Source organism: Scyliorhinus canicula, chromosome 3 (assembly GCF_902713615.1).
Source record: "Scyliorhinus canicula chromosome 3, sScyCan1.1, whole genome shotgun sequence".
Classification (NCBI taxonomy): domain Eukaryota; kingdom Metazoa; phylum Chordata; class Chondrichthyes; order Carcharhiniformes; family Scyliorhinidae; genus Scyliorhinus; species Scyliorhinus canicula.
The window spans coordinates 162,038,087-162,051,786 of NC_052148.1; the positions used below are offsets into that span (position 1 = coordinate 162,038,087).

The window sequence follows — 13,700 nt, forward strand, 5'->3', positions numbered from 1 at the left end:
GTTTTAAGATGCTCTGGGTCTATCACCAAAGGATTGAGCATGTTCGGTATTTACTTTGATCAGTGGTACCTCAAAATTGGATCTGATATATACTATAGCATTCAAATTTACATTTTAGAAATCGACTGCTTGAAACAAATGGTACTGGAGTGGTCAGTTCAATGCCATGATTTATGGTGCTCTGAATGCCTGTGGTCTACGTTCCCTATATTTAATACTTTAGAAAAGTGTTTTCAAACTTCTTTTCCTGGGACCCACTTTTACCAACTGGCTGATGTCCGCGAACCATGCCGGCCAACCTTCGTGATACACCATTTTTCCTTACCTTTTAATGCAACACATGAGCCGACTTGGTTCCCAAGATCTCATTTGTCTTGTCATTCAGTGTTACATTTCTCCTGAGGACTTCAGCTGATTTACTTCTCGCTGCATCCTTTGAAAAAAATCAAGAGGTTTGTCCTCTAACTCGACATGCTACGTCTTCAAATTCAAATTGTGAGGGTTTTAAACTTACTTACCAGTACTTTCTTGCACATAACACACATTGGCTTTTCATCTTGATTTGTGTTGGCACAATTAACAAAGCCAAACCTCAGAAATCATCTTTATCTGCTTTGTTCCCAATTTCAATTATTTCTTAGGCTGTACACCAATGGCCCTGGAGATCTGTATACAGCTCACCCTAGCACTTCTTTGTCCTGCTATGGGCTCTACTGAGCACGTACATATAGGGCACATGACGTCCGTGCATGTGCTGGCTATGTGACCTGCTCCCTGCCGCTGCTTCTGGTGGGTAGACTGCATTATTTGCATTTAAAAGCTGGTCTCGGCCGGCATTCTCAATTTAAAAGCCGGTTGCGGCCATTGGGCACTTCTCCCATGATCAGGAACTCCGCAGCCGATCGCTTTGCGACAATCCTGACACACGCCCGCGAATGATCCATGGGTCATGACCTAAAGTTCAAAAAGCCCCCCTTTAGAAGACCACGGGGATTATTGATAAAAGGGAGAATGGGATAAAAGGTGGCAGAATTCAATTCTGTGAAGTGGGCGGCACAGCACAGTGGTTAGCACAGTTGCTTCACAGCTCCAGGGTCCCAGGTTCGATTCCCGGCTTCGGTCACTGTCTGTGCGAAGTCTGCACATTCTACTTGTTTCCTCCGAATGCTCTGGTTTCCTCCCACAGTCCAAAGGTGTGCAGGCTTAGGTGGATTAGCCATGCTAAACTGTCTGGTATCCAAAAAGGTTAGGTTGGGTTACTGGGTAACAGGGATAGGGTGGAGGTGTGGGCTTGAGTGTGGTGCACTTTCCAAGGGCTGGTGCAGACTCGATGGGCCGAATTACCTCCTTCTGCACTGTAAATTCCATGAATTCTAAGTGTGAGAAGGTATATTTTGAATGAAGAAAATGACATCAATAATTATACTCTGAATAGATGTGAACTTAGTTTTATGGAGGAGCAGAAAGATGTGGGCATGCAAACTCTCAGGATATTAAAGGCAGCACTTTGGGTAAAGACAGGATTAGGTTATACCAAGAAGTGTAGAACATAAAAGCCAAGAGGAGGTGATAAGCCTATATGAAACTTTAAGCCCTCAGACTACTGTGTGTGACGTATTGGCTTCTGTACTGAAATATGGTGTACATGATAGAAATGTTTAAAATTTTGAAAGGATAAAATAGAAGATGAAGATATTTTGAGTTCTTGAGAATAAGCGGTAATAGAAGATTAAATACAAGGATTTAGAACAAAAGGCAAGATCATTTTTTTTCCACAGAATTGAGAGACAAAAATTAATTTTGCAGTTTCTGGAAATGTTAAGAAAATAACTAAAGTCACCATAGTCTCAGATGACCATGGGCTGCTTTCCCCTTTGACCGGGAGAGCTGACTCAGGTGAGGGACACGTTTGAGAAGGTGAGGCCTTCATGAATAACCTTAGCTGGTACAGGAATTGAACCCTCGCTGTTGGCCTCGCTCTGCATCACAAACCAGCTGTCCGACCAACTGAGCTAAATCAGCCCCCAGTTTCTGTTAGAGATAGAAACCATGGGCGGGATTCTCCGACCCCCTGCCAGGTCGGAGAATTGCCCGGGTCCGGCGTCAATTTCGCCCCCGCCGTGTCCCGAACTCTCCGCCCCCCGAGATTCGGCGGGGGCGTGAATTGTGCCTCGCCAGTCGGCGGGCCCCCTGCGGCGATTCTCTGGCCCGCGATGGGCTGAAGTCCTGCCGCTGACTAGCCTCTCCCGCTGGCGTGGATTAAACCACCACTCTTACTGGCGGGATTGGCGGTGCGGGTTGGCGCCTGGGTCCTGGGGGGTGGGGGCGCGGGGCGATCTGACCCCGGGGGGTGCCCCCACGGTGGCCTGGCCCGCGATCGGGGCCCACCAATCGGCGGGCGGCCCTGTGCCCTTCACCATGGCGGAGGTGGAAGAGACCCCCTCCCCTGCGCATGCGCCGGTATGATGTCAGCAGCCGCTGACGCTCCGGCGCATGCGCGGACTGACGCCGGCCGGCGAAGTCCTTTTGGCCCCGGCTGGCGGGGCGACAAAGGCCGTTCACGCCAGCTGGCGGAGTGGGAACCACTCAGGCGCGGGCCTAGCCCCTCAATGTGAGAGCTTGGCCCCAAAGGTGCGGAGACGTCCGCACCTTTGGGGCGACCTGACGCCGGAGTGGTTTACGCCACTCCAACACGCCGGGACCCCCAGCCCCGCTGGGTAGGGGAGAATCCCGGCCCATGTCACCATTCAAGGTTATTTTAGATTGATGAATGAAAAAATTAGTTTAAATAGATATGGGAACAAAACAGGTAAATTTGATGAAAACTATTTGCCCACTCACTCTAAAAACAATTGCCAGGAAGATCTTATTGAGTTCAATGGCCCGTTACAACTTCTATCTATTTTTATATCTTTTTGTCTTACTTGATGCACGTGATTATTCAACATAAAAATATCACATACGGCATATTGCAATCGAAGATCTCTTGGAGCTAGTATTATGACATGTGTTCCTCTTCTGTTTTTGTAGGCCTGGAAGAACAACCTGTTGCTCTGAACATGCCAGCACCCTTAGCATTCTGCGTCACTGTCACCAACTTTCAGAGCTACACAAAACCCAGAGGATTTACATAGTGAGCTTGAGGAGATAGTACCAGTTGTATCACAGTGCACAGGTGAGGAGCAGCAATGGTGATAGTAGAAAAGGGACAGAGGGACAGCTCAGTTTCTTCCTCAGTGGCAGTTCACAGACTTTGGCTTCAGCAAAAAATAGGTTCCTGCCAGAACAGGCTGGTCGACAAGAGTCAATTGAGTCTGTCCAAAATGTTGTGCAAGATCGGACTAGAATTGTGGAGGAGTTCTTAGTTGGGTCTGAATCACTGTAGATGAGGGATTGTCCATCAGTAATCTGCCATGAAAATGGATTAAGTCCAGGGACATCTGCAACAAACCAATAAGTTTCTGGTGTCTAATCTCACAAACATTTCACTACTTTGGAGATGTTGGGCTTTCTTGCCAATTTTAACATGTTATAGGATCTGACAGAGATATTTGTAGAGCATGTTGTGCATGATTATGACTTGAACCTCAACTGGCCTCCACTGAAAGTCAGCACAGTTACTCATTCAATTTAGGAATAACTGGTTAGTGGTTACAAATCAAACAAACAACAGCAAATATATAGAGAAGGTACACGAGAAATTAATGAATTATATTAAGTCTTGACACAAAGCAAGTTAACATTAATTGCACTCTATGGACCAGATTTCCCGCCACCTGCTGCCGGCAGCTGGGTTCCCGATCCGGCGGAGAATCAAGCATTGGGTTAAAATCAGGCACTGATCCCATTCCGATGCTCCAGTCCCCCGCCAGCAGCGGCAGTGAGCTGCACTCCCCACACTGGCGCAAGGATGCAAATGGTGCAAAGCTAAGTACTTCCTGCTGTGAAAAAGATAGAAGTCAAAGCACGTAGTTTCTTTTGATGTGGTGCAAACCTGTCAATCATTGCAAGAGAGTTTATACACATTGTGGTTAGCATCAAAGCAGGGTAATGGAGATGCATTCAAGCATAAATGGACAGATCAATGAACAATCCACCAAGTAATAAAACTGTCAATAACTGGATAATGCAATGTATTGCCACATGAAATTGAATGAAACATCTTCAATTCAAAGGCTACCAAGGGATTTCAACCCTTTTGAAATGTACCGGGCTTTTGAGGAAGTCTCCATCACTTGTAAAAACTGCTGCTTTGAGCACTTTTGTCTGAGGCAGCAGATATTGGCAAAGGACAAATGAAATTAGTGATTTTCAACCTACTGCCTGGATTGCTCTTCAGCTTTCAGGCCAGGTGTGAGTGCGGGGGAGGGGGGTCTCGTGTTGGTGGGGGTCTCTGATTGGGAGTGCGGTTCGGTGAGGAGGGGGTTTGGGTCACCCTCATGCTATGGGGAGGGGTGGTGACCTGTAATTCCCACGGTAGGTAGGGAGAGTGGAAAGAGGATGCCCCTACTTGTCATGGGGGGGGGGGGGGGGGGCGGGAGGATGTGCTGCCAGCCACTGGACCTCGGTATCATGCTGCCTGCTCAAAGTGGTGACCCGATACTGGGATTCCGAAAGAATCCCACAAGTTCCCCTTCATGCATAAATTTGCATTGAGAAGGGGAGTGAATTGCTCCTGGGCACAGCTCCTAGCACCAGTGGGGATCAGAAGCGATTCTACTCTAGGTCCAGAATTGATCATCCACCCCTATTTGAACTTTTGTCAGATTTTTGTATGATGAATGCGATGGCAGCACAACACAGCTAATGCCATTGATCATTGAAGAAATGCAGTATCTCTTTGAGTTGTGTGGATATCAGGGTTCCTTGCCGGAAAAGCTCAATCAATCATTTTGATAAGCGCTTGTGTTAGGGTTTTTCCTGACCGACACTGGTCCTTTTGCAGCTGCCCTTGTGATCAGTGTTGCATCCTGCTCTATTTTTGCTTTTGAGTTGCTCCCTTCTCCATGGTTCGGTTCCAGATTTTGTTGTATCTGCACTCTTTTGTGGTCACATGATTTAATTAGGGCAAAAATTTATATGCTTGGATTTTGAGGACCCCATCCTGTCAGTATTCCTATTCCTTTAAATCTTTGTTCCTTCAAGTAAACCTAGTACAGATAATTGTTTTTAAATGAAAATATTGTGGATGATTTCTGGTGAGTCGATAGAGATGCAACAGTGTTGGTTGTCAGCAATCAGCTACACAATGAGTAAGAGCAGAAGGCCTATGTTCATATCGAGCACTGTACTTTTCCTGGGAGCTGGAAGGAGCATCCGCGCCACACTTGGCTTCCTTTTCATTGGAAAATCCAGCAGTGCTGTTAAATAGGGTATACCTTTCATGTAACTATTTCTGTTCACTAGGAAAAGAGGTATTGGCCCCACTGAACAGTGCAGTGGTAATCTGTTTAATACAACTATCAATGGATCTAGGAATGAAATCATTTTTAATATAATAGATTCTTGTAAACTAAGTAACTGTGTTGAAAATGCTAATACTGAAAACTAGGTCAGATTAGAGAGAGTGAAGAATCTACTGGAGGAGAAACAAAGTAAGACATTTTTTTAAACTTTTGTCGAAACAATATAACCAAATGCCACACTTGGTCAAATGCTGCCTTGATAAACTGAACCAGCTCCAAAGGCAGGTCAGAGGCGGGGAGATCTGTGGAGGGGAACTCTTCACCTGACTCCCCAAAGCCTGTCGACCATCGAAAAAGCACAAGTCAGGAGTGTGATGCAATACTCTCCACTTGCTTGGATGAGTGCAGCTCCAACAATTCCAACAATCTCCAACAATGTGGAGAAAGCTTAATGGAGACCCCATCCACCACCTTAAACACTGCCTCTCTATTACCAAATTACAAGATACACTGCAGCAACTTGCCAAAGCTCCTTTGACTGAACCTTTCAGACCCATGAGCTCTACTGTGGAGGAGGACAAGGGCAGTAGATGCATGGGAACACCAGCATCTGCAAGATCCCCATCAAGCCTCATGCCACCTTGACTTGGAACAATATCAATGTTCCTTCACCATTGCTCCATCAAAATTCTGAAACACTCTCCCTAACAGCACTGTTGGTTTACCTGTACCAGATGGGGAGGCAGTGGTGCAGTGGTATTGTCGCTAGACTAGTAATCCACAGACCCAGGGTAATGCTCTGGGATCCCGGGTCCAATTCCCGCCATGGCAGATGGTGAAATTTGAATTCCATAAAACAAAATCTGAAATTAAAGTACAGTGATGACCATGAAACCATTGCCGATTGTCGTAAAAAAAACATTTGGTTCACTAATGTTCTTTAGGGAAGGAAATCTGCCATCATTATCCGGTCTGGCCTACATGTGACTCCAGTGATACGGTTGACTGTTAACTGCCCACCTCTGAAATGGTCAAGCAAGCCATTCAGTTCAATGGCAATTAGGGATGGGCAACAATTGCTGGCCTAGCCAGCGACGCACACATCCCAAGAATGCATTGAGAAAAAGAAAGATCATGGACTGCAGTGGTTCAAGGAGATAGTCCAGCACCATCTCCTCGGGAGCAATTACGGTTCAGAAATAAATGTTGGCTTAGCCAGTCAGTGACGCCCACATCCTGTGACTGAATAAATTTTAAAAGAAAGTTTGGACAGCAGATTCATTGTTTTGTATTCTTGCCTTTAAGGAGTTGGTTGCGTTAAAAAAATTGTAGTACTGTCCCTGTGAAAGTGGCTGACTGCAAGTCACTTTGAAGCAGAGGGTACAACTCTGCACTTAACTCCTTGCTTAATCTGGGCCTACAAATATCGTACTCTCACAAATTGCAATTGGCTGAACTTTAACTGAATGGAATATTTTCTGACAGTACTGATAGGCCTTCATTGTTCTTCTCTTTGTTTCTCCATTAACTTAAGTGACAGGAAACACTGAAAGCCAATTAATACGGTTGGTGTGAGGCCTCTGTCTTGATATGTGACAATGTGGTAAGCCTCTACTGCCCTCCTGCCTCATCAGTAGAATTTGTGAGAAAACTTGCTTTGACTGGTTGGTTTCACACTCTGTTTGAAGATGAACAGTCTAATTTAAAAAAAAACTGCCATATTTGATTTGATTTATTGTCACATGTACCGAATTACAGTGAAAAGTATTTTACTGCGGCCGAAGAACGTACACAATACGTACATAGTAGACACAAGAATAATCAACAGAGAACATTGACAAATGGTACATGGACAAAACAGTGATTGGTTACAGTGCAGAACAAGGGGCCAAACAAAGCAAATACATGAGCAAGAGCAGCATAGGGCGTCGTGAATAGTATTCTTACAGGGAACAGATCAGTCCGAGGGGGAGTCGTTGAGGAGTCTTGTAGCTGTGGGGAAGAAGCTGCTCCTATGTCTCGATGTGTGGGTCTTCAGACTTCTGTACTTTCTGCCTGATAGAAGGGTCTGGAAGAAGGTAATGCCTGGGTGGAAGGGGTCTCTGATAATGCTGTCTGCCTTCCTGAGGCAGCGAGAGGTGTAAACAGAATTAATGTGGGGGTGGCAAGTTTGTGTGATGCATTAGGCTGAGTTCACCACAGTCTGCAGTTTCATGCGATCTTGGACCGAGCAGTTACCATACCAGGCTGTGATGCAGCCGGATAGGATGCTCTCCATCGCACATCTGTAGAAGTTTGTGAGAGTCTATCAGTCATGCCAAATTTCTTTAGCTTCCATAAGAAGTAGAGACTTTGTTGAGCTTGCATGATTGTTGCATCAACGTGAGTGAACCAGGGCAGATTGTTGGTGATGGTGACCCCTAGGAACTTAAAGCTATCATGCTCGACAAGATATGCACAAGCTCCGTAATTATCTCAACCGAGCAGATGCCACTTGTATAAATTATTATGCTGATAGAAAATTCTATGCTAATCTTTTTGGAAAAAAAGCTGTAATGCTCCAGGAAATATGGGATACAAAGTACTCCATTTCCCTGGTTTCTGGGTGTACTGCTAGTTGTGAACCATTCCCTTTACTCACAAGTGAATTGATTTTGTAACTTTGGCCATTAAAGTCTGTTGAATTGGAGTATGATGATGGAATAGCTTTTGTATTGTCTTACACTAAGTTACTTATAAGAATGACTATTTAAATTTCATGCATGTATGTACGGAAAATGTTTTTACGTATTCCTGTTTTTTGTAGTTGAATCGTTCATGGGGTGAAAATTAGCATTTCCACTGTCCTTTGTGCCAGAGAATATTTTAATATATGCAAATTGTTTTATTACCATCATTCAGCAGCCTTGGCAAACCGATGCACAGTTGTACCAAAAGGCAAATGCTCTGCTTTCTAGTCTCTATTTTTCAAACAAATATATTGTTAAGACCTTTTTGCAGGAGGAGAAGCTAGTCACCCTCCTTTACTAACATTGATTTTAAGATCTAATTCCAAATTTGGCATTCAGGAAATTTTAATAAATTTTAAAATTTTAATTCAGTTCTTGAGGTTCGAAGTTGCCACAGTCAGTGGCATGCACACATCATTTTGCAGATACAAGGACAATTAATCCCACCTCCTGACCAGTCTATCTCTTCTCCAAGTTCCAGAAGAGGAGCAGATATTCAATTTCTGAATCATTGTCACCATCTCTCTCTTTCTTACAAATTGCTGCTTTTTTTGCCCACTTGGTGCCAGACCATGCAATAGATTCTTGCTAGGGAAGGCAGTGAAATTCTAGTTGCCATATTAATAATGAAACCTACAATTGGCAAAATTAATACATTGTAAAATGTATTACCTTAATAAGAAACCTATATGTGATGTAACTAGCAGAAATATACATTCATTGTTTTTTTGAAAACATAGTCAACTGTATAGGATGTATGAGTTTGTGGAACCTGCCATGAAGTGTGGCAGATGTCATCCTCGTTTTGAGGGGCTGACAATGGCTATCAGTTCTTACCTTGTGTATTTACATTGAAGCAACACCTTTTATGGGTTTGAGCAGCCAAGTTTGCATAATAATAGAACATACAGTGCAGGAGGCTATTCGGCCCATCACATCTGCACCGACCCACTCAAGCACACACTTCCACCCTATCCCCGAACCCAATAACCCCATCTAACCTTTTTGGACACTAAGGGCAGTTTAGCATGGCCAATCCGCCTAACCTCCACGTCTTTGGACTGTGGGAGGAAACCGGAGCACCCGGAGGAAACCTACACAGACACAGGGAGAATGTACAGACTCTGCACAGACAGTGACCCAGCCGGGAATCGTACCTGGGACTCTGGTGCTGTGAAACCACAGTGCTAACCACTATGCTACCGCGCTGCCCAAAAAAAAAACCTCAAAATATTGCAGATGCTGGAGATCTAAAATAAAACAAAGCGCTGGAAAAACTCAGCAGGTCCAGCAACATCTGTGGTGAGCGAAACAGTTAATGTTTCAAGTCCAATAAGACTCTTCTTCGGATCTGGCATTATCATGTAGCATTATTGACGAATAAACTTGATGCTGAATTTCTAGTAGTGTGAATTTACTGCGAGATTTGATGACCTGGAATTTCCTGGCACAGCACAAGGGTCAGTGGATGTGTATTTGGATTTTAAAAAGGTTTTTGATAATCATAGAATCATAGAATTTACAGTGCAGAGGAGGCCATTTGGCCCAGCGAGTCTGCACCATCTCTTGGAAAGAGCACCCTACTTAACTCCACATCTCCACCCTATTCCCGTAACCCTGTAACCCAATCCACCTAACCTGCAAATCTTTGGACTGTGGGAGGAAACCGGAGCACCCGGAGGAAACCCACGCAGACATTGGGAGAACGTGCAGACTCCTCACATACAGTGACCCAAGCGGGAATCGAACCTGGGACCCTGGCGCTGTGACGCTATAGTGCTAACTACTATGCTACATGGATTTAGGGGCGTATATTAGCATGGGTAGAAGACTGTTTAAAGGACAGCAATCCAAGTAGGAATAAACTGGTTATTTTCAAGTTGACAAGCTGTTACTAGTTGGGTGCTGGAAGAGTTAGTGCTTGGACCTCGGCTTTTACAATCTGTATTCATGATTTGAGCAAAAGGACCAAGTGTAATGTGTCCAAGGTACAAAACTAGGTGAGAAAGTGAGGAGGATGCCAAATGTCTGCAAAGGCATATTGATGGTCTAAGTGAGTGAGAAGAAGATGGGGCATAATGTGGGGGAATGGGAGGTTATTCACTCTGATAGTCAGAATAGAAAAAATAATATTCTTTAAATGGTGAGAAGCTATTAAATGTTGGTGTTTGAGGGATTTGGGGGTCCTTGTACAAGAACACAAAGCAAACGTGTATGTTAAACATGTAGGTACATCAAATCATTTGGACAATAAGGAAGTCTTTCTGCAAATGCACAGGGCTTTGATGACACCATGGTTGGAGAACTGTGTACAGTTTTGGTCTCTGTCCCTCAGGAAGGATACACTTGCTTTCCTTGGGGAGTGCAGAACAGATTCACTAGATTGATTTCTCCTGGGATGAGATTTTGTCTTCTGAGGAGGGATTGAGTAGAATGTGCCTATGGAAGAATGAGCAGTGAACTAATTGAAACGTAAGATCCTGAGACTGCTTGACAGCATAGATGCTGAGAGAAGTTTCCTCTGGCTGGACAGTCTTGAACCAGGGGCATGGTCTTGTGATAAGGATTTTGGACCAAGGTATGTCTTCACTTGGAGGTTGTGCCTTGGAATTCTCTATGTCAGAACATTGTGGAGCTTAGTAGATTTCAGGCTGAGATTGTTAAATTTCTGACCCAGAGATATGGAGGTTGCGTGGGAAAGTAAAGCCATGATTATGTTAAATGGTGGCACAGGCTCAAGGCCTACTCTTCTGATTCTTATGTTCTTGCATTCATTATGTACTCAATAGATGGATTCTGGAGATTGTAGACAGAGAAATTTAGGCATCCAAATACATTAGTTCCTTAAAATTGTGATAAGTCTGAGAGACTAAAATTTATGAAGGCTTTTTGATGGTGACTAGCGAAAGACTATTAGACTAATTCCTCTAATTTTGGGAGTTAGTAACAAGGGATCTATCGTATAAAAATGCCACTGAGTAGAGGAAAAGGAGAAATAGAAAAGGGTTGCTTGAGCTTGGAATGCTATATGAAACATTCTGAGCTGAGACCATTACACCTTGTAATGGAAAATTGGATAAATATTTGAAAAAGTGGACAACACAGCACTATGGGAAGAGAACAGAGAGACTGGGCACTTAATTTGTCATAAACTTACATCGAACTGTTATTTTTGCAGTCTTGTGAACCTGAGATTGCAATTAAACATTTATGTTAACAGGCAAATAAAATGGTTTGGATGCACATGCGCTGTTCAGCAGAACCATGCATAAAATAAAACTCAATGGCGCCAGAAATTTATCATTTCAGTATAAAGACAAGCCTATGTATGCTAATTCTCTGAGATTATGATGCTGATACATAACTGCTACTAATATAAAAAATGCTTTTTTTCTTAAGTTTTTAAATTGATATGCTTCACCATCTGAATTAGACATTTTAGTTTTCAGTATATAACTTGTTGCATGCATAGCTGATCTATTAAATGTGCCCTCTAGCTTTACAATATCAGAACTATTACTAACATGGGTTTCCAACAGTGCAGCTTTTGTCCTTTGTAAAATTAATTTAGAAATTCATCTGAAAATACATCCAGTATTCTACTCAAATTGATCAACTCCGTGTGCCTTCAGGTTTGAAAACAATTAAATAGCTTCCTGTACATACATACATACATGGTTTTGAGCAGCTTTATCGCCCTCTGTCACTGTAGTATATGTATTTTGAATACTTATGAGTCTGTTTTTGTACACCGTGTGGAAATACGAAAGAATATTAATCCAATTGAGAACCATTATTGCGTTTAGTCTGGCTGGTATAAATTCATTATTTTTTGAAATGATGGGGTTGTCCAGAAGAAGGTTCAAGAGCTAATTTTGTATGGATTATTTTTCCACAGGACTTTTCTTTACTGATTGCATACATTTCTAATCATAGCCAATCATATCACCAAGTAATGCAAGTAATATGTCATACTTTTCAAAACTGTCATTTTGCATCAGAAAAGGATACATGGAGATTTAGCAAAGAAACTTGGAATATGATTCAAAATAATATTTTATTGTTTTTGTAATCCCTACATTGATGAGATAACAAATGATTGAGGATTCTTACGGAACATTGATCATATGTTGCTGGCAAGGCCAGTGTTTGTTTCCCATTGCTAAATATGTTTGAACTGAGTGCATTCTAGGCCATTTCAGACGGCAGTTAGCAATGGACTATCAGTGTTTTGGGCCTACAGTCCCACGTAGGCCAGACTGGATAAGGATGGCAAATTTCCTTGGCTAAAGGACATTTAGTAAACCAGTTGAGTTTTTGCAACAATCAATTATGATTATTATGGCCATCGTCACTGATCGTGGTTAACACTAGTTTCACAGCGACAGGGTTCCAGATTTGATTCCCGGCTTGGGTCACTGTCTGTGCAGAGCCTGCATGTTCTCCCTCTGTCTGCGTGGGTTTCCTCCGGGTGCTCTGGTTTCCTCCCAAAGTCCCGAAAGATGTGCTGTTAGGTAATTTGGATATTCTGAATACTCCCTTTGTGTACCTGAACAGGCGCCGGAATGTGGCAACTAGAGGATTTTCACAGTAACTTAATTGCAGTGTTAATGTGAGCCTACTTGTGACAATAAAGATTATTATTTTTAGAAACTAGTTTTATGTTCCAGATTTATTAATTGAATTTAAATTTCTAGGATTTGAACTAATGACCCAAGAGCATTAATCTGGGAGTCTGGATTACTAGTGCAGAGACATTACCAATCTGCCACCATCTCCCTTTAATGCTTCTATATTTATGGTCACCGACAAGTTTATTGGTTTTATTGTTGTGCATGATCAGTGTTTTAATTTGTGAGGTTAGTATGTTTTCTTAACCTCAGAGTGGTATGTCCCACTTTACCGATTGGAGCAGCAAGCGTTTGTGAATCTTAACATCAGTAGATTGTTCATTAGCACACAGTTAGCCTGGAGGTTTAAATTTGACATCTTGCGCATACTATCATGTAGACAAAGATTATATGCAGATTTAAAAAAATAATATGATTGCAATCTGGAATTGCTTCAGACTCTTGTAGCAGGCCTGCACACACTATCATGTTCACAAAGATTAGATGCATGTGAAGAAATATAATATGATTGCGATCTGGAATTATTTCAGTCTCTTGTAGCAGGCCTGTAGTTTCTTAGGTGAATTGATGCTGTATCTGGAGTGGAGGACTTGTAAAGGCAGAGAACTCAGTAAGCTGTAAGGCCTCTTGGAGTTGAATCACCAGGAGGCCGGTATTCAGGTGAACCTGAAGTTGGAACGTTTGGGAGGAGAGTCCTGCTCCCACTTTCAAGGTATAGCTGTATATTACTATAACTGTGTCGTCTTCTTGCAGTTAGTTGGAGCTTAGACGGTATTTCTGATGATATCTGTTTTAAAACAGCTCTACATGGCTGCATTATCCATGAGCTATATTACAAGTCCTTTTCAGTAAGGTGGTCTGATAGACCAGTAAACATCCTCTTGCCTGGCTTTACTCACACTGACTTTCAAACAGCCAAAGATTTTGTATGTTGG

At 43.0% G+C, this 13,700-nt stretch overlaps 1 protein-coding gene across 7 annotated transcripts in view; it reads left to right on the forward strand.

The window, feature by feature from the left end:
- rab28 (RAB28, member RAS oncogene family) overlaps positions 1-13,700 on the forward strand; it is a 170,122-nt gene that overhangs the window by 91,707 nt on the left and 64,715 nt on the right. The window contains exon 5 of one of the 7 annotated variants that reach the window (XM_038791634.1): positions 3,031-3,175. The exons of the other annotated variants lie outside the window; for them this stretch is intronic. Within the exon in view, the coding sequence (XP_038647562.1) occupies positions 3,031-3,134 (104 nt within the window). The 3' untranslated portion in view covers positions 3,135-3,175. Of the gene's footprint in view, positions 1-3,030; positions 3,176-13,700 lie in introns of those variants that run through there. 7 annotated transcript variants of the gene reach the window in all.